At 40.0% G+C, this 24003-nt stretch overlaps 2 protein-coding genes and 1 long non-coding RNA gene across 5 annotated transcripts; 1 reads left to right on the top strand and 2 right to left on the bottom strand.

The window, feature by feature from the left end:
* Positions 1-509: 509 nt before the first annotated feature.
* Positions 510-14831, top strand: LRRC39 (leucine rich repeat containing 39). The gene is made up of 9 exons (XM_083359774.1): positions 510-586; positions 841-1108; positions 1555-1660; positions 4606-4762; positions 6374-6510; positions 9578-9723; positions 10566-10718; positions 13656-13795; positions 14594-14831. Exons 2-9 carry the CDS (start codon positions 948-950, stop codon positions 14638-14640), a joined length of 1047 nt encoding a protein of 348 aa, XP_083215900.1. The 5' UTR covers positions 510-586; positions 841-947; the 3' UTR covers positions 14641-14831.
* Positions 9749-13949, bottom strand: LOC310638586. The gene is made up of 2 exons (XR_014492133.1): positions 13830-13949; positions 9749-10075 (listed from the first exon to the last, which is right to left on the bottom strand). It is a non-coding gene; the product is annotated as an uncharacterized lncRNA (long non-coding RNA).
* Positions 14140-23999, bottom strand: TRMT13 (tRNA methyltransferase 13 homolog). 3 transcript variants are annotated; one of them, XM_083359771.1, is made up of 11 exons: positions 23840-23999; positions 22714-22760; positions 22564-22630; positions 21726-21788; positions 20527-20599; positions 20138-20244; positions 19408-19575; positions 18965-19031; positions 16385-16459; positions 15592-15991; positions 14140-15075 (listed from the first exon to the last, which is right to left on the bottom strand). In XM_083359771.1, the coding sequence occupies exons 1-11, from the start codon at positions 23975-23977 to the stop codon at positions 14898-14900; spliced, it is 1383 nt and encodes a 460-aa protein (XP_083215897.1). In that variant the 5' UTR covers positions 23978-23999; the 3' UTR covers positions 14140-14897. The 3 variants fall into 3 exon arrangements, with proteins under 3 accessions (XP_083215897.1, XP_083215898.1, XP_083215899.1); XM_083359772.1 differs by having other exon boundaries at positions 20527-20596; XM_083359773.1 differs by having other exon boundaries at positions 22714-22756; positions 23840-23983.
* Between the last annotated feature and the right edge of the window lie 4 nt (positions 24000-24003).

The raw sequence follows: 24003 nt of genomic DNA, 5'->3' as shown, positions 1-24003 counted from the left end.
CTGCGTCCTGTGGATGGGGCTTCACTTGTTTACGTGGCCCGGTGTCAATCCATGGACCGGAGGTTGAAGACCCCTGATCTAAAGTGTAGTTTCATTTTTAGTGCTGCCCATGATCAGCCTGCTTCACTTCATTGAGTTTTCAATCATTCATTCTTGTAGACCTCTGCAGTTTTCTCCAGCATCTGAAGTAAACTGACAACTCAGAAAGCTTCCACTTTGCTTCATTCAGCTTTTCTGATGGTCCAGGTTTCACAAACCTCTTGTTACAAGAGGGATACCATAGCTTTGTCTTTAATAACCTCTGTCATTAGATTCTATCTAGGTGGTCTAGAATCTATTGTAGTTTCTCTCACAGGCAGAACTTTTTATTTTATGGCTGCAGTAACTGTCTTTGTGAAGGTTGTTACTGCTTGAACTTGTTCCTGCCAATGTCATGGGTTAAAATTAGAATCTAGCTGCCGTGACATTTTGCTCTGTCCTAACTGGCAGGAAGGGTTTAATGGCTTTAACAAAGCTATCAGGATTCATAACGGAATTCTTATTGTACAGAAATCTCTGGGCCATGGAAAACCATCTGTGGTTTCAAGTAAGTGGTTGATAAAATCCTTTAATTCACTCCTGGAGAGGGGGGAGTGAATTGGCAAGGAGTTTGTTGTTGCTTTGCAGCTAAAATTGGGAGCACGCTTTCCAAATGGCTGGTTCTTTTCAATTGCCATCATTTTGCACAGTTATCAGACAAGCTTTGTCCTAAAACCTGTGGCAGGCCACAGAAGTCTGCACGCAGGACTCCTAAGAATAGGCTCGGTGTTAATGGTGAATTAATGTTTGTCCTTCCTATAGATGTTTCTCCTGGATGTCAATTAAAAATCCAGAAATTGAAGGCATTTTTCCATCTCACACGGCTTTCCTGTTTCACTCACAACAGTTCTGGATACCTTAGCAAAAAAATGAAAGTGGGGGCTGAATTTGAATGTGGAAGAGCTGTGACTGAAACCGCGGTTTCTGTTGGCTCATTTATGGCTATTAAAGACCTGTGGGAAGTCAGAATCCAGAAAATCACCGAAGAGCTTCGGAAGCAAAAAGAATTCAGTCAAAAGGCTGCAGGGAGGTAGGTACTCAGAGATCCTTGGGATGAGAAGTGTGATCATATTTCAATTGCGATCTCTTTCTGATTTTCAGGAGATCTCCAAAAATGTTAAAAAAAAAAAACCCCAGCTAATACTGAAGTAGTAGATTTTTTTAAAAATGTTCCAAAATACTCTTGGCTTTGTTCTACAAATAGCAGTTGTAATGCATTCCAGTGTTCTGCTACTAAAATCTCCTTTATGTCAAGGCCAGCCCGAGGATGATATTCAACTTGGCTATAAATGCAGTAAAGGATGATGATTTAGGAGCTTTTGGTTTCCGAGAAACAGTTGATACTAACTGCTCCACTGTTTAATAGCAACAGCTGTGCTGCCTTATCAATTCCAGACTACAAAAGTTTTAAAGCAGGTTGGAAACTGCTGCAATAAGGAAAATGCATCTTTAAAGCTTTACAACTTTTATTTCTAGACTGACAATTATTTGGGAAGAGAGGACAAGTTTGGCCAAGCTGAAAGGCAAAGTAATCAACGAAGATGGAAGGGCTGTTTTAAGGATTGAGCAGGAGGAATGGCAGGTATTTGTGCAAGAACTGCTAAGAGATGAGTTTTCATTCTTCACTTTGCTTCAATATTTTGTTTTATCAGTTTAATGTTCAGCTGCTTCCCCACTTCCTGGAGACCTGCAAGAGCTATTTGATTTTGGCTGAGAGCCCTTGGAAACATGTGACAAGAACAGCATCACTTTTGCTAATTATAACTAGGGCACGATTAATGTGAATTCAAACAATGCAATATTTGATTTAGTGTGACTTGTAAATTGATTTTAGGTTGGGTTTAATGGAACCCAAAATTCAGTTCATGCAAGGCTAGATTGTGCAGTCAAGGGTAGTATATGCACAGATGTTGCTCATCTTTGTATATGTAAAATGGAAGAAAGAAATATGTCAAAGGAAACAACAAGTTCAAAAAAAAAGAAGAGGCTTGTTAAGAGGAAAAATGTGATGTAGTTGAACCTTATTAATGTCATAGCAGAGGGACGCAGTGGCTCAGTGGGTTAGGACGCTGAGCTTGTCGATCAGATGGTCGGCAGTTTGGCGGGTCGAATCCCAAGTGCCGCGTAACAGAGTGAGCGCCTGTTACTCGTCCCAGCTTCTGCCAACCTAGCAGTTTGAAAGCACATAAAAAATGCAAGTAGAAAAATAGGGACCACTACAGTGGGAAGGTAACAGCGTTCCGTGCGCCTTTGGCGTCTAGTCATGCCGGCCACATGACCACAGAGACATCCTCAGACAAGCGCTGGCTCTTCGGCTTTGAAACGGAGATGAGCACCAGCCCCTAGAGTCGGAAACTACTAGCACACATGTGCGGGGGAACCTTTGCCTTTACCTTTAATGTCATAGCAACACTAAAATAGGACAAGCTACTGGAATGGCTAAATCTACAGAGTGCATTATTATAAAACATGCATGAGAAATTTTTAAAAAATGCCAAATTGCATTACCTTTTTGTTGTTTGCAAACATCTACAAGGAGATTGAGACATAATGTTTTCATCAGTGTAGGATTACCTTTAGGAGTGATATTCAATTTTTTTTGTTTTTAGATAACATTTCTATTGCCTCTATGATGTTGTTAATAAGTTTAAACTGTAGATATATTCTTTCTATTCTTTACTGTAAAAAAATCATGAACACATATATAATTTATGTTAGAAATTTTCCATTGCCTATTTCTGTCAAACTGGAACCAATTATCCTATTTTCCATAGAAACATCAGCTCAAATAGTGCAAATTCAAATAATGTGGTCATTTTGTGGGATTCATTAACTGCATTAATCAGGACCTAGCTGTATTGATTAAGGATTTGATTTTAACAATGATTTTAAAGTGTTGAATTTATATACGATCATCCTTATATGCAATACTAATCCAGTGTTATTTTGAAAATTCCTTATTCGCTTATGTGCCTCTTTACTGTTCCTTTATTTTTTATCTCTTCTTTTTGCTTGGTTGTGTTTCTTAAATATCTCTTTTTCATAAAAAAAAAGACTGAGTTGCATACAACCAGATAATCAATGTATGGCAGCAGTGGCGTAGCGTGGGTTGTCAGCACCCGGGGCAAGGCAAGTGATGTCACGGCACCGCCGAAAAGACGCACCCCGCAGCGGCATAGACTTTCCAAGAAGAGTCGCACGCATGTGGGATGCTTCCGGGTCCCTCTCGAGGGCGGCTGGGCGGGGCTCCGACCTGCAAGAGCCGCTGCATTCAAGCTCGCACGTGAGCCCCGCTAAATAAAGCCACGCATGCGCATGAAGCTAGGCCGGCCGGCTGGCGGGTCCGTCTTCACTCGGCCAAGCCTGCCGGGGCGCCTGCGGGGCGCTTGCGGTTGGCCTGAGCCTGGGCGGAGAGTTGGGCGCTTCTATTTATTTTATTCAGTTTATGTGGCCGCCCATCTCACCTGCCGGACTCGTTTCGCTTTGCAAGAAAGAGCAGCTCGAGAGCGGAGCCAAGCCGACTCTGTGCAGCCCTTGGGGCTCCCTGAGCAGCTCAGTGCGAGCACGCCCCCCCAGATGTTGCTCCCGGTGCGGCCGGCCCCCCCTGCACCCCCCACGCTACGCCACTGTATGGCAGCATTGTCTTAGTTTTCTTTACAAGAGGCTATCCATATTTTTGTAGCCCAGGTTAGGTATACTGTACTTTGTCTCAGTTTCTTTAGTTCCTGAAACTGACTGTTGTAACCTTTTAATGTACAGGTAGCCCTTATCGTACATTCTTTTATCAATTGTTTGAATTTCCAACGGCACTGAAAAAAGTAACGTTTAATTGGTCCTCATACTTAAGACTGTCACAGCATCCCCCAGGTTCATGTGATCAGACTTCAGGCACTTAGTAGCTGGCATGTATTTACAATGGCTACAGTGTCCCAGGTCATATGACCACCATTTGCAACCTTCCCAGCCCACTTCCAAGAAACAAAGGCAATGAGGGGAAAACCAGGCATGTCTAACAACCATACGATTCACTTAACAACTATGGCAAAATGGTTGTTAAATTGGGTGCACTTCCCAGTTGTGGTCACAAATTGAGGACTGCCTGTAGAGTTATTGATCTGGTGCAGAGGTGTCAAACTCAATTTCATTGAGGGCCGCATCAGCATTGTGGTTGCCGTCAGGGGGCTGGGTGGGTATGGCCAGGGTGGGCATGGCCTACTGGGTGGGTGTGGCTAGAGTGCGTATGGCCTACTGGGTGGGCGTGGCCAGCTCTATATCGTTCACATCAAGGGTGCCTATGGAGGCCTGGGCAGGAGTGGGACAGATCTGAGGGCCTCTGGCAGAAGGAGGGTCTCTGGGCCAGGGCCAAGGCAGTGGGGGCCGTTCCCTCACTGTTTCCAGGATGGCTTCACGGGCCACATGAAACCACTTCGCAGGCCGGATCCGGCCTCCGGGCCTTGTGTTTGACATGTCTGATCTGGTGTGCTTAGAGACTCTACCCCTTTTTTGTTTTCTCTCATTCAAATTTAGACTCTACCATCTTGCTTACTGAAACTGAATTACCTGCAGGAATGGCAGCTTCACAGAACTAATTTGATCAAAATCCCTAACTATGTTGGTCGCTTTCAAAATCTTGTGGTCCTAGATCTATCTCGAAATTCTATTGCAGAAATTCCTAGGGAGATTGGTGAGTTTCATGTCAACATTCCTCCTTGTGATTTACCTCTTCAGGTTGGGTTTTGAATTAGGAAGTTCCTTGAAATTAAGGAAGTGCTTAATTTTTAAAAACTCTTGATAAACAGCACAGGCTCGAAAGAAATTGAGAGCCCTATTCTTTGTATATATTACATTTTTAACTTACTCTCTTTGTTTCTTTGGTTCTTTCAAAATGTTTATTGTGCTTTATAGCATTAAGAGATGTTTTCACAATATTCCAGAAGCTTCCCATGAATATCTTATAAAACTGATGCAACAGTAAAACAAGTGAGTCTTGACACATTATAAACATTATAGATTTTGACCTGTACTTTTTTGTAACACAGTCCACTTTCATCAGATATTGACAAGATTATTTATTAGCAATATCTGTATAATCCAATCACTATTCTGTGGGTGGTGCATATATCAATGAGTCAAGAAAGGAGAACAAAGGACTACTACTCTGAATAAACAACACACATAAACTATATAACAATATACATGGCTGCTACAATTATTCATCCTCAAAGGGATGTTAAAACAGAATTGTCTCACAGTCTTTTTGAAATGTTAAGAAAATAGTGGTGAAAAATACCTCCAGGGGAACATGTTCTGGAACGTGAGGGCTGCTAATATAAGAGCTACTTTGTGGACCACATACTATCTTTATCGAGCAGAATTTCCTGTTCTTTTTTAACATTCCTGGTCCTCAGTTGACTCAATTTTATTTTTCAAGAAGCACGGTGTTGAGATACTTTAAAAAAGACATTGGGGTGAACTGGTGGGTTTGTTCAGCAAGGGATATAAAGGTTTCTGTCATTTGGTAACTGGAAAGAAGCAGCTGTTTCTGGAACAAAGGAGTAAATGTTTTTCTCTGGTTTTTTTTCTGTTCTAGTCTCCTGATTTCTTCATAGTGTCCTAAGTAACTTTCCTTCTATACATTCCATGTGTATCGAGACTACATTTTGCAGAATTTCTTATCTCATGGCCTGAGTTTGGAAATTCTGTGTTGTAACTCTGATGCATCTGAATTGAGGACAGTTGAATTACTTATTGTATGAAATTTATAGAGCCACCCAATTTCATCAACTTAAGAGTGGCTTACAATAAAACAATAAAAAACAGAATAAAAATGATGGAAAAAAACAAACAAAAAAACCCCCTAATTAAACAAAGCATCAATTGACAACAACCCCCATCCAAGGAGGGAAAAAGAACAGGTCTCTTCAAGGCTTATTTACAAGTTACCAGAGTTGAGAACACGCAAACTTCTAATGAAATAGGTATCAGAAAAAAGTGTTGAGTTTCTGGTAAATTATGCAGATTATTGGATATTTGTCATTGGCTGGATCAATAATGTAACTAGGAAATGAAATTGGTTTCCAATATTAATTCTTGGGCAATTTAACATTTCTATGAGTGAAGTAATGTTAGACTTCTAAAATGAGTCTTAAAAATCTGTAGAAGCTTTCTCTTAATTTTAATATTCTTGATCTTTTTCCTTTCCCTCTAATTTTAACAGGTTTTTTTTGTTTAAAATGAAGCTTTTTGCAAGTGAATATTAAACCAAGGTTTTCTTTAATCTGTCTGGCTTTTATAGGTCAATTGTCAAATCTTCAGGAGTTGATTCTCAGTTATAATAAAATTAAATTGGTTCCTAAAGAATTAGGCAACTGTGTTGGCTTAGAAAGACTCGAGTTGGCAGTAAATAGAGACATCTGTGATCTTCCCCATCAGGTTAGGAAATATCATAGTCTTCCTCTATGTTCATAATAACCAGATGTTTAAATGTTTAAAATGATTTGTAATAAACTAACAAATGAGCAGCTAATGAACATTCGTTTGCTCCCCTATATGAACATACTTGTTTGCCTCATCAGTCATGCAAAATGTGTCACTGACGTGGAGGCATCAGATGGTGATTTTTCTTCCCTGTAACATTTCAGCAGCTGCATGCATAGCCTCACAGTGAGAGATGTCACTGCTGATAAATTATACCACTACCTCTGTAGTTGAATCAAGAGTCTCACAGCAATTTCATATAATAAATTAAATTTTTAATGGCCTTCACCCTGCTAGTGTTTTGAATTTCTTCCCTCAGACCTTGGTTGAACGTGATGAAAAAAAACCCCTTTTTATCTTTTTCCTTGTTCTGGGTTTGTTATTTCTGTCATCTTTATGTATGTGTATTGTTTTCTTCTCTTAGAACAGGGGTGTCAAACTGCCGGCCCACGGGCTGGTTTCATCATACCCAAGAGGCGCCCATCCCATTGGCGGCAATGCAAAGTTGCGATATGTCGCGACACGTCACATGACATGGCGGGTTTGACACCAGTGTGTCAACGCTGCTAACATCGGATGTTCTTGCTTTGACAACTGATGGAAATGTAGCCATCTTTTCTCTTTTGCTTTTAGAGTTAGATGATGCTGGGAGGGGGGATGTGGATGAGAGTCCAGTTAGTCATAACAATAATAAGTCAGCCGTGGGAATCAAGGTTATTGTGCCCAGAGATGATATTTGGCGGGCTGGAGATCTGGTGAGAAAGCCTGCGCTTCAAGCTAATTGGGGAATGTGATTTATGACTGTTAATTGGAAGAGGGAATTGTACTTTGCTACTTTGTGCCCAGGGGAGGGGGATTCAGTTTTGGGCTTTTAACTATGTAGTGCCAATACTTTGCTTCTCGAATAAAAGGTTCTTTTGAAGAGTTTCATCTGTCGAAACCATGACACCGTGTTTTAGAAGTATTTTTAAACAATTTGTAAACTGCTCAGAGTTGCTTGGAGGCATATAAATTTAATACATTATTATTATGAACTTCCAGTGTATTAACAGTACATGTATACATGAGGGTTGCCATTATAAATCAAGTTTAGAATTGCTTCATGTGGTTCTTGGTTAATTTAAGTATACAAATTGTCCTGGAATTATTAGATGCACATAATATTGTAGTCCTTCAGAAATACCCTATTGGGAATGGAAGGTATTCTAGGTTAGACCTCACATCTGATACAAATGCAATCAGACTTAGGGCCTGTTTCATGTATCACATCAAGTCAAGGGTTTCTTTTAAAGTTTGATTGGTTGAACAAGCAATCAAGAATTTTGCCATCTCATTTAAGCCTCAAACAAATCACATGCTGGCTTCAGGTTATGTGTGAATTAAATGCATAATTAAGCTGCTCATTTTCTGAAATTCTAGAGTATCATATATAATTGCATATAAGCCCATCCACGGATAAATCAAACCTTAAATGTTTAACCAAAATAAAATGAAAAATGTGCCAGCTGTGGATAAACCAACCTACATTATTCATGTACTTTTGGTTAAAAATTACAGGGTATCCTAATTTCCAGATGACCTTATTAACTATTATATACAGGAAATATGGATTTAAATACTTTAAATAGTACAACCATATATACTCGGAGATAGTCATTTGAGAATAAGCTGAACCCATTTTTTTTTAGTGCATTTTGGCACTTAAAATTCTCGGTTTATCTGCAATTATATACAGTGATTCTAAATTTCTTTTTATAAAATAAAGGGAATTAGGTCTTGGTTACTCGTAGGGCCACCTTTCTTCCATACGTATAGTCCTTGACTTATGACCATTCATTAAGTGACTAATCGAAGTTAAAGTGACGGGGAAAAATGTGGCTTACAACCCAGTCCTTGCACTTATAACTGTTGCAGCATCCTTATGGTGATGTGTGATCAGAATTTGGACATATGGCAACTGGCCTGCATCTATGACATCTGCGGTGCCCCTGGGGCCATGTGATCGCCATTTGCTACTTTCCCAGCAAACCTCCAACAATCAAAGACAATGGAGGAAAATCCATTAATCGTGTGACTCACTTGACTGCAGTAAAAAAAAAAAGGTCATCGAATCTGGCATGACTCCCTTAACAACTGCCCCACTTACGGATAGAAGTTCCGGTGCTGATTGTGGTCATAATTTGAGGACTACCTGTAGCTGCTGCTTATCATATGCAGCAATCCAACCAAGCTCCCAATGCCTTCAATTAAGCAATAACACTAAATGGGACTAAAGAAGCAAGATTTCCTTTCTTTAATGCCTAATCCTTGAGAATCACATCGCTGCCCCACTTCAAGATTTGTGCACTGCTCACTGACAGTGACGTTATTTAGTTGAAGTCTTTATAACCTGGCTCTTTCCTCAGGCTTATGGCTATAGAGTTGGCAGGGCTCTTGGGGATTGTCCGATTTTGAGAGGGTGGTTCTTGTTCCCCAAACTTTTTTTTTTTTCATTTTATAGTGTACAGTATTGTGTTGCATCATGTATTGTACTGTACCCTATTCTGTTGTGCTATATATTATATGTCATCCAAGATCGTAATGGAGTTGGGCAGCTTAAAAATAAGAGTTAAACAACTGAGTAGAAGCACTCAGGAAAGATCAACGGTTTGTCCAGAGTCCACTTTGAACATTTCTGGACCTAATGTACTATTTTAGGGTTTCTCAACTTCATAACTTGGAGTTGTGTGGATTTCAACTCCCAGAATTCCCTAGCCAGCCTGCACCACTTGATCTAGCTTCAGTGTTGCTTTCTTAGCACTTACAGGATCAACGCATTAATGTGTGGGGAGGGGAACCCACAAAAATAACATGAATCAGGTGTCACTTCCCTCTCGATCCCTGAGCAAAGCATGATAGATGTCTTGCCAGAATGCAGAATTTCCCACTGTTCCATTATAACTGAAGCTGACATCATTTGATGAAATGTGGTTTATCAAAATTAATCTTCACTAAGATTCTTTATTTCTTTTTCTTTTTTTAGCTGAGCAACTTGAAGAAGCTTTCTCACTTAGATCTGAGTATGAACCGGTTCACTACTTTCCCTCTAGTCATTCTAGATATGCCTAACTTGGAGTGGCTAGATATGGCGAGCAACAGGCTGAAAGAAATCCCTGGAAATATTGACAAGCAAGTATAACAATCAGAGATGCGATTCATGTCCGTGTGATTTAATTATCAAAGATCTTGTAGTTTTATTTCCATAGACAAAAACAAAAGGCTGTTACTTACCTAACGAAACAAATACAATTCAGACAAGCAGTTGAATTATATGTATCCTGTAACAGTCATACGACATAAAGGCTTTTTAAAATATGACCTAACAATTTATTTAAGTAGATAAACTGAAATGTATACCATTTGGATCCCATTCTTTTAACTGATTTTAAGAGCATTTTAATTGTTGTATTGTTGAGCATTTCTTGTAAAAAAAAATCTTTCAGGTAAACAGTGATTTGTTTCACAGATGGGGAAAGTAAAGCTGAAAAATATAATTAATGGTTACCAAAATTCAGAAAGTGTTCAATTTAAAACCAGCCAGTCTAGGTTCATCTTTATCTGATGGCACTTTGTATACACTTTTAATAATGTTTGGTTCATTGCTGTTGAAATTACAGAAATTGCCTTTAGAGAAGGATGAACAGATAAATGATAGTTATTTCACTGAAGACTGCTGTTCATATTTTCCCATGGAAATCTGCAGTATTTATCAGATGTATTAAAACTTTTAATTAAGTTGGAACAGTTATGAAGTACTGTTAACTCCGACCAAAATAAACAGCAAGCAGAGAACTATGATTCTCTGGCAGGGAGTCGGGCTTTTAATGATTCCAAATTGCTTAAGGTTATCACACTTCACTTTTGCACTCCAGGTCTATAGCCCAAATGAGAAATTCTACAGTAAGACAAACTATTATATATCATCTTCAATTGATGTTCTTTCTAATGAATAGACCCACTTGACTTCACAGAGCAGAAAACCTACATACTTTATGGCTCCAAAGGAATGAAATAACCTATTTGCCTGAATCTATTTCTAATCTTAAAAATATGACCACCCTTGTTCTGACCAGCAACAAACTGCAACATATTCCTAAATGCCTAAAGGACATGCTAAATCTAAGGTAAGGGGGGGGGGAGAAAACCCACCTTAGCTGCAATTGGAAGATTAAATGCTCTGTAACTGGCTTTGTTGTCCATGGCTGATGTTTTTAGTCTTCTTTTCAAAAGTTCGCTCAGATTCATCCCTAATAACATGCTGAATACATTATTAATCTCAATCTCATCTCCATTCTTTGCACAATATCTGAGAACTGACATACTGTACTGTCTTAGGAAGCAATTATGTTTCCAGATTCCTCAGCATCTATTAGAGAACAGCTGAGAGGAAGGAAATCTAGAACTGTACTAGCAGGTGATATTTTAAATTATCTTGTGCTTTTTACTTAGCAAGTAAAGTTTTTCAGAATTGGTTTGCTTCCTTCCTAGGGCTGAGATAAAGTGATTGGCCCAAGGTTACCAAGTTGGCTTTGCGCTTTAGACAGGATAGGCACTCATAGTCTCCTCATTTCTACAGTAGCTGATGCCTTGAACCAGGGGTCCCCAACCTATGGTCTGTGGCCCGAGACCGGGCTGTGGGCTCTTGGCCAGTGGGCCGTGAAAATGGCTGGCCGGTGTGTACATGTGTATTCCCCACACACACACTTGCGGTAGCACCCATGGCCCCATTTGCACATACACGTGGACGTGACAGGGATGCTAGCGTGGGTGTCTGTAGCCCATCTGCACTGCTAGCCTGGGTGGTTGGTGTGGCGCAAACGGGCTGCTAGCCGCCGTGGGAGGTGTGTGGCTGTTTGTGCATGCGCACTGCACCAGCGCAGGCCACATGCATGAACGGGGCTAATGCCATGCTAGTGTGCGTGACCCCGTGCGCATGTACACCAATTTTGAAGCTGCTCTCCTTCCCTCTGGTCCTTGAGCATGGAAAGGTTAGAGACCTTTGCCTTAAACCACTATACCAGGGGTCGGCAAGCTGAAACAGTGAAAGAGCCACTCGGAACCAGTTCCCTCACAAAAGAAAAAACTGGGAGCCGCAAAAAAGTGTGTGCATGCATGCGCAAAACAAGAGGGTGATCAGCGGCTGGGTGTATGCGTCCTCCCGAGAGCTCTGACAACTCTGTAAGGCCAGCCCCGAACTTCACAAGTGGAAATTGAGGGAGATTGCCAGGAACACGAGATCAGCGTTTCTCAGCCCATGCGGATCTCGCCCTTCTTGCAGTCTCCTTCTCTCTGTTTCAGCTTGCTTTCGGCTACCTTTCCTTCGGGGGATCCAGCCTCTGCCGCCCCCTTCTCTCAACAGCTGGATGCCCCGGAAGAAAAGCAGCCAAAGGTAGCAGCTCTGCAAGTCTCCGCCAAGAGAATGGGGCGGCGGAGGCTGGATCCCCTGAAAGAAGTCTACACTGAGATGAGAGAACGGGGTGGCAAGCTGCCGAGAGAATGGGGCGGTGGAGCGCTCCGCCGAGAGAATGGGGCAGTGGAGGCTTGCCGCCCATTCTCTCGGCAGAGACTTTTTTCGGGAGATCCAGCCTCTGCCCCATTCTCTCGGCGGAGCGCTCCACTGCCCCATTCTCTTGGTGGCTTGCCGCCCCGTTCTCTTGTCTCGGCAGAGACTTCTTTCGGGGATCCAGCCTCTGTCGCCCCCTTCTCTCAGCTGGGCTCTGCCAAGATGAGAGAATGGGGCGGCAAGCCACCGAGAGAATGGGGCGGTGGAGTGCTCCACTGAGAGAATGGGGCGGTGGAGCGCTCCGCTGAAAGAATGGGGCGGTGGAGGCTTGCCGCCCACTCTCTTGGCAGACTTCTTTCAGAGGATCCAGCAAGAGAACAGCAAGCCGCCCCATTCTCTCGGCGGCTTGCCACCCCGTTCTCTCATCTCGGCAGAGACTTCTTTTGGGGGATCCAGCCTCTGCCGCCCCATTTTCTCAGCGGAGCGTTCCACCGCCCCATTTTCTCTGCTGGGGCTGTTTCTGTGTGGCCTGTTTCAAGCCTTGGCAGAGAGAAGGGGAGGCAAACCGCCCCTTCTCTCTGGGGAGGCAAACCGCCCATTCTCTCTGCGGGGGCTGCTTCAAGCCTCGGCAGAGAGAAGGGGGAGGCAACCCTAACCCTACCCCCCCGCAAACAAAGAGGTGGCAAAGGCAGCAGATCTGCAAGCCTCCACCCTCCCCTACTCACCTTTCTAGCTCTCCCGTCTCTTCCTCCACTGCTGCCAAGTGCAGTTAGAAAAACAAAGAGGTTTGTGGGCAGTTCCACAAACGGTTTGTGGGCGGTCCCACAAACCAACCAATCAATTTAAAATTTGCAAGGTTTTTTTTGTGAGAAGTTTAAATTGATTAAACTTTTTAGTGCCACTTTTTTTCCCCCAAAAGTAAACATGGCAGAGGGAGGAGGCCTGGGAGCCGCACGAGATGGCTCAAAGAGCCGTATGCGGTTCCGGAGCCGCGGGTTGCCGACCTGTGCACTATACCAAATTGGCTTTTGGGCTAAAGATACAATGAAACTAATTTCATATGGTACAGAATTTTTGTTAACATGAAAATAATCCTAACTGAGCCACATTTTCTCCTCATAAGTATAACCATGAAATCAGATGCTTTTGTTTAATGTATTCATAATTTACTATCTTATCTGAACTTGATATAGTATGGTTATCTTTAACTAGGTTTTGTTGAAACAAGCTGTGACAATCTGGAGTGTACACCTCTACCATATAATTTTTATCTCAATTTTAGTTTAAAACAAGAGCTTATTTAAGAAATCCAATGAGGTTTGAAAGTCAACATGGTTAACCTAAAACAGATTCTCATAATTCTCTGTGGAGTGAGAAAGGGGGGAGAAAAAAGACTAATTTAATGCAGGGCTAATACAGGCTCAACATTAACACTAAACCACTATTCAGTGTTCCATGTTCCAATATTTTTATCTAAAAGTCAAATTATTAAGTTTGAAACAGTGACTCTAGTTTAAGGAATACCAGTTCATTAATTCCATTATATAATGCATACTAGATTTGTCAACTTCAGAGATAACCCATTAAAGCTGCAAGTGACACTTCCTCCTTGTGAGAATCCCGAAGAGGAAGAGGAGCAAGAACTCTATGGAATTCAGTTCATGCATTTATATATCCAGGAATCACTCAACAGTGAAGGTACCACTTATTTATGTTTAAAATAAATACTCACTCAGTGAGGAGACTGCCATATTTTTCAAGAGCTGAGTTTGCACGTAACCTTAAACCAGTTTTTAATGACGGGCTTGTTGGACAAGCAATAGTGGCCTTGTGGATGGAAAGCATGAAGCCAAAATAGGTAGCTTCGTAGTAAACAACCACCACACATTCTCTCTCTTAAAAAGTCTGAATCAGACAAATGTGACCTGCAATATTTTTAAGAGTTGTTAAAGGCAAATTTGTGACACTGGAATTTCCCTGACATTGTGGCATTTTATATTGTTTAAAGGTTGAGATCCAAAATATTAAAACAATATCCAATCTGACCTTCACAATTAAATTATTTATTTATTTATTTTATTGAATTTGTATACCACCCTATTCCCTATTCTGACACGTGAACTAGAGTACCAATACTGTTCGCTTTAGCGCTAAAAGGCATGGTCTTAATGTTAGATGGACCATGCCGCAATGGTCCAATAAACAAACATTTGAAACATCCTGGTTTATGTGAGGTCACAGAGCTCTGGAGAGAGTAAACCTTCCCTCTCCTCTTTAAGAGAGTTGCTGGGGCAGAGTGGGCACTGCAAAGAAGAGCACAGGAAGCTGATGCATAACCATTAAGTACCGTGAAAAAATAAGGTCATGCTGCCCCACGTGATTCCTAGGTCAGGTAAATGCCTTAATCTTTTATACTGGAAAAAAAAACCTTTTACAAAGTTGATATATTTCTGAAAAACGTTCATTTCTTGGCACACATACTTTTTTTTCTTTCAGAAAATACGGACAGTGATATTCCAGGTGCTGCTGACACCACGGACTGAAAAAACAAAACAAAACACCAAGCTGATACGGTAATTATTACAAATTTTTGGAGCACAGAAAAACTGAAACTGAAATGCAGCCAGATCTGTTGTAACAAATATTTTGAGCTGTCTACTTATTAGTAGTACTTTTTTTTTCTGATCCAAAGAATGCTGTAAGCTATCTCTGGTTTGTTAAACACAATCCTGGATGTTACAAACTTGCAAATCCTGGAAGCAGTGAAGCTCCTGAAACACTTTTAAGCAGTTGTGGAAGATCACGAAGACTGAGCTGGAACAGCTGTCAGAAGAACATTTTCTAATGACACACTGGAGTCTGTATAGTGCTGCAACACAGCTTCATATCCTCTCTGCTCTAAGTATTCGATCCGACCGTGATCAATCAACAATTTGCAAAGGTGCCCTATCTGCTTTCGTTCGTCAGCAGTCAGCAGCCTGGAACAAAAAAAAAAACTTTAGAAACTAAAGTGACTAACTTTCACACTGTTTCAAGCAATTCAATGCAAGCTTGTTTTTTTTCCTTCCAATATAAATAAAGGATTCATTGATTAGTGTACTATTAATCAGCTATGACATAAATGTTAATTGAATAAAGACTAGTCCAACTTAAGACTTTCTTACTGCATGAATGATAAAAAAACACATTTTGGCAGTGAAAATATTTAAAATATTTATCTTTCCGAAACCTATTGTTGTTAAGAGTAGAAGGAAGATCTACTGGAAGTAAGCAAGAACAGTTACCTGGGCAAAAGGGGCAAAAACATTTTTTAAGTCCAGAATAATGAGATGTTATTCCAGTGAAGCAGGAGGAGGTACAGGACAATCAGACTTGCAAGACTGTACTATTTTAGTAAATCTCAATAAAAGTAAATTATAGTCTTCCTGTGGAGTTAATTTCCTAGTCTGGCCTGTGTAGTGGGCTGACAATTGTACTGAAAGTGAGTCACATACCCTTCAAGACTATCCAAACCGCAGTCAGCATTTATATCATCCCGATCATGTTCACCTTCGTTTCTTTGTCCTTTATTCTGAATGCCACTTCTGCTGGTCTCCGATCCTCTTTCTCTCATGCCACAGGTAGCCCAGCTGGTCATTCTTTTGAAAAAATTAAATTCTATGGGGCCCAGTCCTACTCTTGTAAAGAAATCTTGGCCAACATAATGCCTCCACTCACACCTGTGATGACAACAAAGTGCAATAACAATTCCAGCTATAGGGCTCCAGTTTTCTGTTCCACACTTGCTATGTATTTTGCCAGAACAATCAGTCTTGAGGCGTTTAATTACTGGGCCTTCCTTTTCTTCAGGACACGATTTCCTATAGGTGTCAACTAAGCATCTCAGAGCAAGATCTGTGAATAGAGGATTATTTTTATCTTTAATTGCTACATGCGGTGTCAGCACACACACACACACACACACACACTAATGTAACTGTGAAAATTCTACATAATTTATAATTGGACCATGTTATCACGCAGTTTAAATCACTTTTTTTTTACTTTTGCCGCAAATCCATCACGAAGCATTCATTTTAAGCTGTCTTTAGTATTACTGTTTAATAATAAGCACGTTTAATGACTTCCATAAGCCTTGCTCATAAGCATCAATGGTAATCAATGTAATGTTAGCGAGCATGTGTACGTGAATAAAAGTTGTTGGCAAGCATTTTTACTTCATTATCTTTTAAATGACTCTAGTCTACTGCATTATCTTCAACATATGAGCAAGCTGTACTATTTTACCTGTTGCAGCACCACACAGATGCTTTCCAATTCCTACCAGAGGTAGTTTCTGTTCCACAAGAAGAGGAACTTTACCTGTCAAAAAAAAAAATCCAAACAGAATGATGACATTCTGCTATCACCTTTGTGAATAATACACATCATCCTTCCTCAGCTTAATTCTTGGCCAATAACTCTCAGGAAACCTGAACATTATCCCTGTTACTGCTGATGGGGCATGTAAGTCAAAACATTTGGGGGCTTAAAAGTAATGCATGCTGCTACATTAATACGTAATGAACTACCATAGGAAAACACAGATTTAATTTAAAGGTTAATTATGGGGTAATATTAATTTGTACTGTTGGACTGTTGTAACAATAGCCCCAGAAGGGAAGCTGTATTAAATCTTAATACCGAGGTCTTCAAACTTGGCCCTTTTATGACTTGTGGACTTCAACTCCCAGAATTCTTCAGCCAGGCACGCTGGCTGAGGAATTCTGGGAGTTGAAGTCCACAAGTCATAAAATATAAGACACCTTCTGATTGTGATTAAAAGTCCGTCTTATTCAGCATTCCAGTTCCCACAAGCTCTTTTCCAGCAGAATATGGAAAGCACATACAATAACAGTTAATAATGCAGTTGTCCTAAGTAGAAGGGGTTCAGAGAGGGAAAAATAGCAGGGAAAAAAAACCATGACAGCAAGTCACTAAGGAGAGAGAGGGAGGCAACAAAACAGCACTCAGAAGATTGGAGTGGCTGAGGGCCATTCTAGGACATCACTAGTGGCAGCTGGTGAAACAGAGGGAAAAAGGAAACCACTTCTGGACTTTTGTGCTTGAGATGGATAAAAACGAAACTTTGATTTTGGGTTTTACTGACTACTAGAGAGATTTGTTGTTGTAGAAATGGCTAGATTATACTATTACGTAAAAGTTGAGGTTTGATGTTACTGTTTTATTCTACTCCACTAGAGGTAGTTGGAAGTCAATGCCCATTTTTTTCTCCCTCCCTTTTCTACACTTCTCCTTTCCCTCCCTTTTTTCCCTATTTTTGTGGGAATGGCCAGAATTTGGTCTCTCAAGAATTTGGTTTCTCACCCTTCAGCTTTTCCAGACCCCCCCTAATGGGCCTCCCTGTTGGTTTCAGTGAGAGCACACTCTCCTGGCTCACAGGAGGGCTGGCATGTGGGAGGTTTGGGAAACGCTATGATAAAGCCTTCACATACATCTTATGGTACCTTGTTTTTGTGTGATCTCATAGGCACCTGAGTAATCCTTATTATTTCTATGTACCCTATTTCGTATGAGACTGATGAGGTTTTTTGTAATGTTGGAGGTGAATAAAAGTTCAGCGGGCAGTGCTCAGGGAGTTCTTTTTCGGAGACGAGGCTGCCTGGCTGATTCAGGACAACTCTATCGACCCGGGTCTGATTTTCTTTTCCCTTCAATTTTCTTTTAGCATCTCGGGCTAACCAAACTATTCCACCTTTAATGATGGGGGGTGAGGTGTTACCCCCCGTTGATAAAGCTCGCAACTTAGGCGTCCTCCTGGACTCACGGCTCAATTTTGAAGATCATATACGAACCGTGACCAGGGGAGCTTTTGCCCAGGTTCGCCTGGTCCGCCAGTTGCGACCCTACCTGGACCGAGATGCCCTACGCACAGTCACTCATGCGCTCGTGACCTCCCGTTTAGACTACTGCAATGCTCTCTACATGGGGCTGCCCTTGAGGACCATTCGGAGACTACAACTGGTGCAGAATGCGGCCGCGCGAGTTGTGATGGGGGTCTCCCGATACTCCCATGTAACACCTCTACTCCGTGAGCTGCATTGGTTTCCGGTTGCCCTCCGGGTGAGATTCAAAGTGCTGGTGATGACCTATAAAGCCCTAAATGGCTTGGGTCCGGGATATTTGAGGGAACACCTGCTGCCAACATCAAGTTCCCTTCGTCCAGTGCGCTCGCAGAGGGAGGGTCTTCTCAGGGTGCCGCCGGTAAAAGATTGCCGGCGGATAACACCCAGGGAGAGGGCCTTTTCTGTGGGTGTGCCTACCCTCTGGAACCAGCTGCCCGTGGAGCTCAGGACTGCCCGACCTACGCTCATTCCGCCGGGACCTGAAGACTTGGCTCTTTGAGCTCTCTGACCCAGGCTGAGAATTTTAACTGGGGTTTTATTTTCAGGGATAATTTAATCTTTTAATTCTCTTTTAACTTTGTATTTTATATTGATGTGATTTTAAAATGCCCTGTAAACCGCCCTGAGTCCTTCGGGAAAGGGCGGTATATAAATCTAATAAAATCTAAAATCTAATATTATAAATTAATAAAAACTGTAAAATGGAAAACAGAGGGAAGAAAAATGCAGAGAAGATTGGAGGGGGTGGGGCTACTGAGATGCACCATACTCTTTTATTTTTAATGTGATGACACTATCCTTGAGCAAGAAAAATCTTAGCATCCAAAACCAACTCTGTAGCCGCTGCACTTCTTCCATAACTGCAGTGAACACTACCTGCATCAATTTTTTTTAAAAAAACAAACAGGATCATTTGCACTGTTTTTCAGAGAGTTCATAGAGAGACCTTTAAGCAACTTACTTAAACATAAATGCTGGATATCAACTTGAAGCCTCTCAAAGTAACGTTTTCTGTGTTTGCCATCTACCTGCAGGGTCAAACTACAAATTATTATGACATATTAGGTATATATACACTGGTTGTATTTTACAACCTAGACAAAAATGTTTAGCACTGGCAAGATTCAAAATCTAATAATTTTAAAAAATGTTCTTACATTTCTGACATATTGCATTATTAAAATGTTAATTTTAATTTTCTGTGTTTGCCATCTACCTGCAGGGTCAAACTACAAATTATTATGACATATTGGGTATATATACACTGGTTGTATTTTACAACCTGGACAAAAATGTTTAGCACTGGCAAGATTCAAAATCTAATAATTTTAAAAAATGTTTTTACATTTTTGACATATTGCATTATTAAAATGTTAATTTTAACTATAGCAATAATTGCCTTACCTTGAACCTGGTAGATGCCCTTTCAACAAGAAGAAAATTAACATCTTGGACATCCTGTAAAGCTATATCCAACCAGTGGGACAGTTTTCCTCGTCCGGCTCCGAATTCCACAAAACAGTTCCCTGGTCCAAGCAAATGCAATCTTTTCATGTTACCTAATATAGAAGCCTATAGACATCAAGTTTATTTATGAACCAGCAAAGATATTCATTGTACTATTTGAATTAAGCATTAATGAATCCTAAAATCAGCCATAGATTTTTGAAACGCTATTGTATTATTGTAATTCTTCCAAAATGCATGGGCTTTATGATTTAATCCTATAGCCAAATACTATCTTCCTTAGGTTTTGCATGACTTATTATTTGCATGACATTATATTATATTATTATTATTACTATTATTATAAATTATATTTTCAGTAAATTTAGAAAACTAATTCTTCCACGCTGACATTTATTTTTAATATTTACTACAAAAATTAATTTTCTTTTGCAAAACCTAGAACAAAAAAATCCTGAACGACTTTACAACATACCTAAAAGAAAATAAGGTTCATTAATATTCTTATGAGATGTTAGGGAAATCTAGGGTTGTGGATTAAACAGATTAAAAAAAACATGTATAAAATTATCAGTGTTTTCAAGGGAACAATAATTCAGCCACTAGAAAGCAATTTATTTAGAACAAGAAATTATACTAAATATATTATTTTTTATAAGACATCTACCTGTTGCTTTAAATGTTTAAAAGCTGCATCTCCATTCTGGGGATCGTTTAGGGCTTCTTCTAAGGCATGATGAGAAAGGATTTGGTCCTTAAGTACATAATTTATAGCTGAGAATAGAATGAAGAATTGTGTGTTTGAGTTTGAATTAAATTAACAATGTAAATATTCTCTCAAATGTCTGTTGTTATTGTATGAGAAAACTAATATCCGATTTTGCAAATATTTTAAATGTAAACAACTTTATAATGTAGTTTACACTGTCTACATTGTAAATAACTTTACAATGTAATTCTCATACATATCGAAATCCATTAAATAACAAAACAGTTATTTTGAATTATTTCATCGTTTATATTGTGTGATTACCCACATAAAAATAAAATACTTACCGTTATTTGCTTTTTTAAGCTTCCTAATTAAGTTCTCTAGTTCTTGTTTAGAAAGTGCAGAAATTCGTACCTGCTAGAATGGACATAGAATATTTCTTACTTTGTTTATAGAAACCCATCTATACAAAGCAAAAATAAGTCCAAAAATTGTACTACATCGGATAGGATCTAAACAATATCCAATTCTCCTTGAGTAGAAAATATATTTAGATGAAGGACAAGAACAGTAATAAATACAGTACAATTCACAGGAGTGGAAAAGCTTTTCCTTTTGTTTTGTTTTCAATCAGTCGGTGCCAATAAGGGTAACCATATCAAGCCTTCAGGTTATTGGGGGATGGGTGTTTGTATCCTATGTATTGCTCTCTTTTTTACAACACTTGATATAATTTTTGAATTGCATGCTACACAACATCTGTATTCAAATCCTATATCTATCTACATCAGGAAAGTCAAACTGCTGGCCTGCGAGCCAGATGCATCATACTGAAAACTGCGCTCACCCCATTGCTGGCAATGGAGAAAAAGTTGCAATATGTCACGCGACATCACGTGATGTCGCGAGTTTGACATGCCTGATCTATATAGAAAAGGTACAGTGCAGTCAGCATTTTTTAAAGCTAGCATACTTTTCTGCCAGTTCTTGAGCCATCATGTGGAAAAACACTTGGATGTCACGGCAAAATAAATGCTTCTGTCCATTCCAACACCAGGATTTTTCTTTCTGCTGCTCAAATAGCACTAGATATATTTAATTGCCAAGACCAAATATCTTGCTGCTATAATTCTGCAACAAACAATGGCCAATGGTATGGTATTTGTTATCTCTGCAACTTCTATAAAACAGCATTTTTCTATAACATTCTCACTAAATATATTATTATTATATTTTAATCCTATATGTTTGTCTGTCTGTCTACACATCTTTCTGGTCAACCCAATGCAGCAAACGTACCTAATATTTCTGCTTCAAATTTTTGCACAATTCTGTGAGGTGGGTGTGCCCTAGCCAGTTTTCATGCCTAAGCCAGGACTAGAACTCACAGTCTCCTGGTTTCTAGGCCAGCGCCTAAGTCACAATATCAAACAAGCTATTGAGATAGGCAGCATATAAATTTAATAAATAAAAATAATGGATTTTTAAAAAGCAGCATTTATCTCTTCTAGCAGTTCAAAATATATTTAAGACATTTATTCACCTGTTCTTCAGATAATTCTGTTTCATTTTTCAGTCCTGCATTAATATCTTTAATAAAGTAGACCTTAAATGAAATATGGAAATATGTTATAGAGTAATTATTACTCTCTTTTCCAGTATTTACACGCATTAAGTTTTAAATGATTTAAGAAAAAACAAAATCATTCTGGAGTTTGATTGTACCTATAGCACGAAACAATCATAAAGTTATCATTTGTAATATTTAGACAAGTGTATACAGATAGGCGAACCAAGGACTATTTTTTCTATTAGCACAATAAGACCTGTAATAAACTTATGAATTCTAATTTTTATATAATATTTGACTAAACAAAATGTGACTTTATTTAACATCTATTATTTTCTACTTCGTTTGTTGTTGTTTTTACTGCTACCTACTGAAAGGATTTGCCTTATAGTTTGAAATTCTTGGCTTTAAGGCAGCCCTCTTTGCTCTGCTATAATACCCAAGACACATTTATGTTGCAAACAGATTCTGGGTGCTTCCAGAACATGTTTCCATTTGCAATTATCTGGCTAAATTCACTGAATTCCACAAAGGATTCAGATAAACTGCCTTCTATTTGCAACTTCCCATATTTCTTCACAAACTTTCCAGTCTTTCTTATCTCTGAAAATCAATTAAGTATGAGAAAGTAGAATAGTGATACAATAAAGCCCTATTGTACAAACACTACCATATATTTATTGGTGGTTCTGTGATGCATCCATCTGCAAATATCCTTACTTTCATCAGGGTATTACTGGAAGCAGTTCTGCTAGTATGCCCCTAGAAAATCCCCCTTAATTTTATTTCAAGCAGTTTCAATGACACTTACAGGCTTTGGCTTCTCTCTTGAATTACACTTTTTCAAATGTTTTTGTAGCTGATCTTCATACACAGTGCTAAAATTAAAAATAAACAAATTAACAATGCTATTCGTTGTTCTTTTTTTTAAAAAAAAATCACACAATGTACTCTTGCTTACTGTTTTGGATCCAAAGGACAAGGGATTCTTTTCCTTTTATGTTCTTCCTAGTTAAAAAAAGTAAACAATTTACTAAAACTTTAAATCATACCCTTTTTCAGCTCCACATCCCCCCCAAAATAAAAGCGAGTCCCAATTGATATAGATGTAACATAATGGAATTGGTGGGGTGGGGACAGAACATAATAGAATTGATTTACACTGGAATCAACAATATGCTGCCTTAAAAGGTGACTTATATCCAGGGGTGATGTGAAAGAGAAAACTTCCTTGGAAAAAATTATCTGAGGCACTTGTGGTTTTTTTTAAAGAACTCTGTATTCTGCCACTGCCTGTTTTCCACTTGTACATTACTTGTTTTCTAAGTCGATGGCAACATTTTCTCTATGCATGGCAGGAGGCAGCCTCCTCCAACCCAGCAAAACTTGCCCTAAACATGTAATCACGTTCACAATCATCAGAATAATTTCCAGTACCGGGTGGCAGACGGAAATTTTATACCGGATGGAAGTAAGAGATAAAAACGGGATGAACCAGAAAAATCTAGCATCTCGTGTGTGCGTGTGTGTACAGACTCTACATATATGACACGCAGGCGACCTGATCAAGGGGTGTGTGTGTGTGTACACACTCTACATATATGACACGCAGGCGACCTGATCAAGGTGTGTGTGTGTGTGTACATACTCTACATATATGACACGCAGGCGACCTGATCAAGGGGTGTGTGTGTGTGTGTACACTCTACATATATGACACGCAGGCGACCTGATCAAGGTGTGTGTGTGTGTACACACTCTACATATATGACACGCAGGCGACCTGATCAAGGGGTGTGTGTGTGTGTGTACACTCTACATATATGACACGCAGGCGACCTGATCAAGGTGTCTGTGCGTGTGTGTACACACACTCTACATATATGACACGCAGGCGAACTGATCAAGGTGTGTGGGTGTGTGTACACACACTCTACATATATGACACGCAGGCGACCTGATCAAGCTGAATTTCCTTCCTCCCTCCGCCTGTGGTCAGAAAAGATAAAACTGGAAGCTCACTGAAACAAAAGCTTCTTTTACAAATGAAACGGATCGTTCGCTTGTCTCGCTCTCCCCCTTACTACCTCCTCGGCGCTGTGCTCGCCACAGAAGCGCCTGCCCTGCGCCGGCACCATCTTGCAAAAGCGCTTCTTCCGCTCCACGAAATAGGCGCATCGCCCCGGCTGAGGAAGAGAAGCCACCTCGGCCGGAGCCCCCGCCATCTTGCTCACAGGTGTCGTGGCTCCTC

Source organism: Vipera ursinii, assembly GCF_947247035.1.
Source record: "Vipera ursinii genome assembly, chromosome: 3".
Lineage (NCBI taxonomy): Eukaryota > Metazoa > Chordata > Lepidosauria > Squamata > Viperidae > Vipera > Vipera ursinii.
The sequence above is the reverse complement of the archived record's forward strand: the minus strand, read 5'-3'. Positions and strand labels throughout refer to the sequence as shown.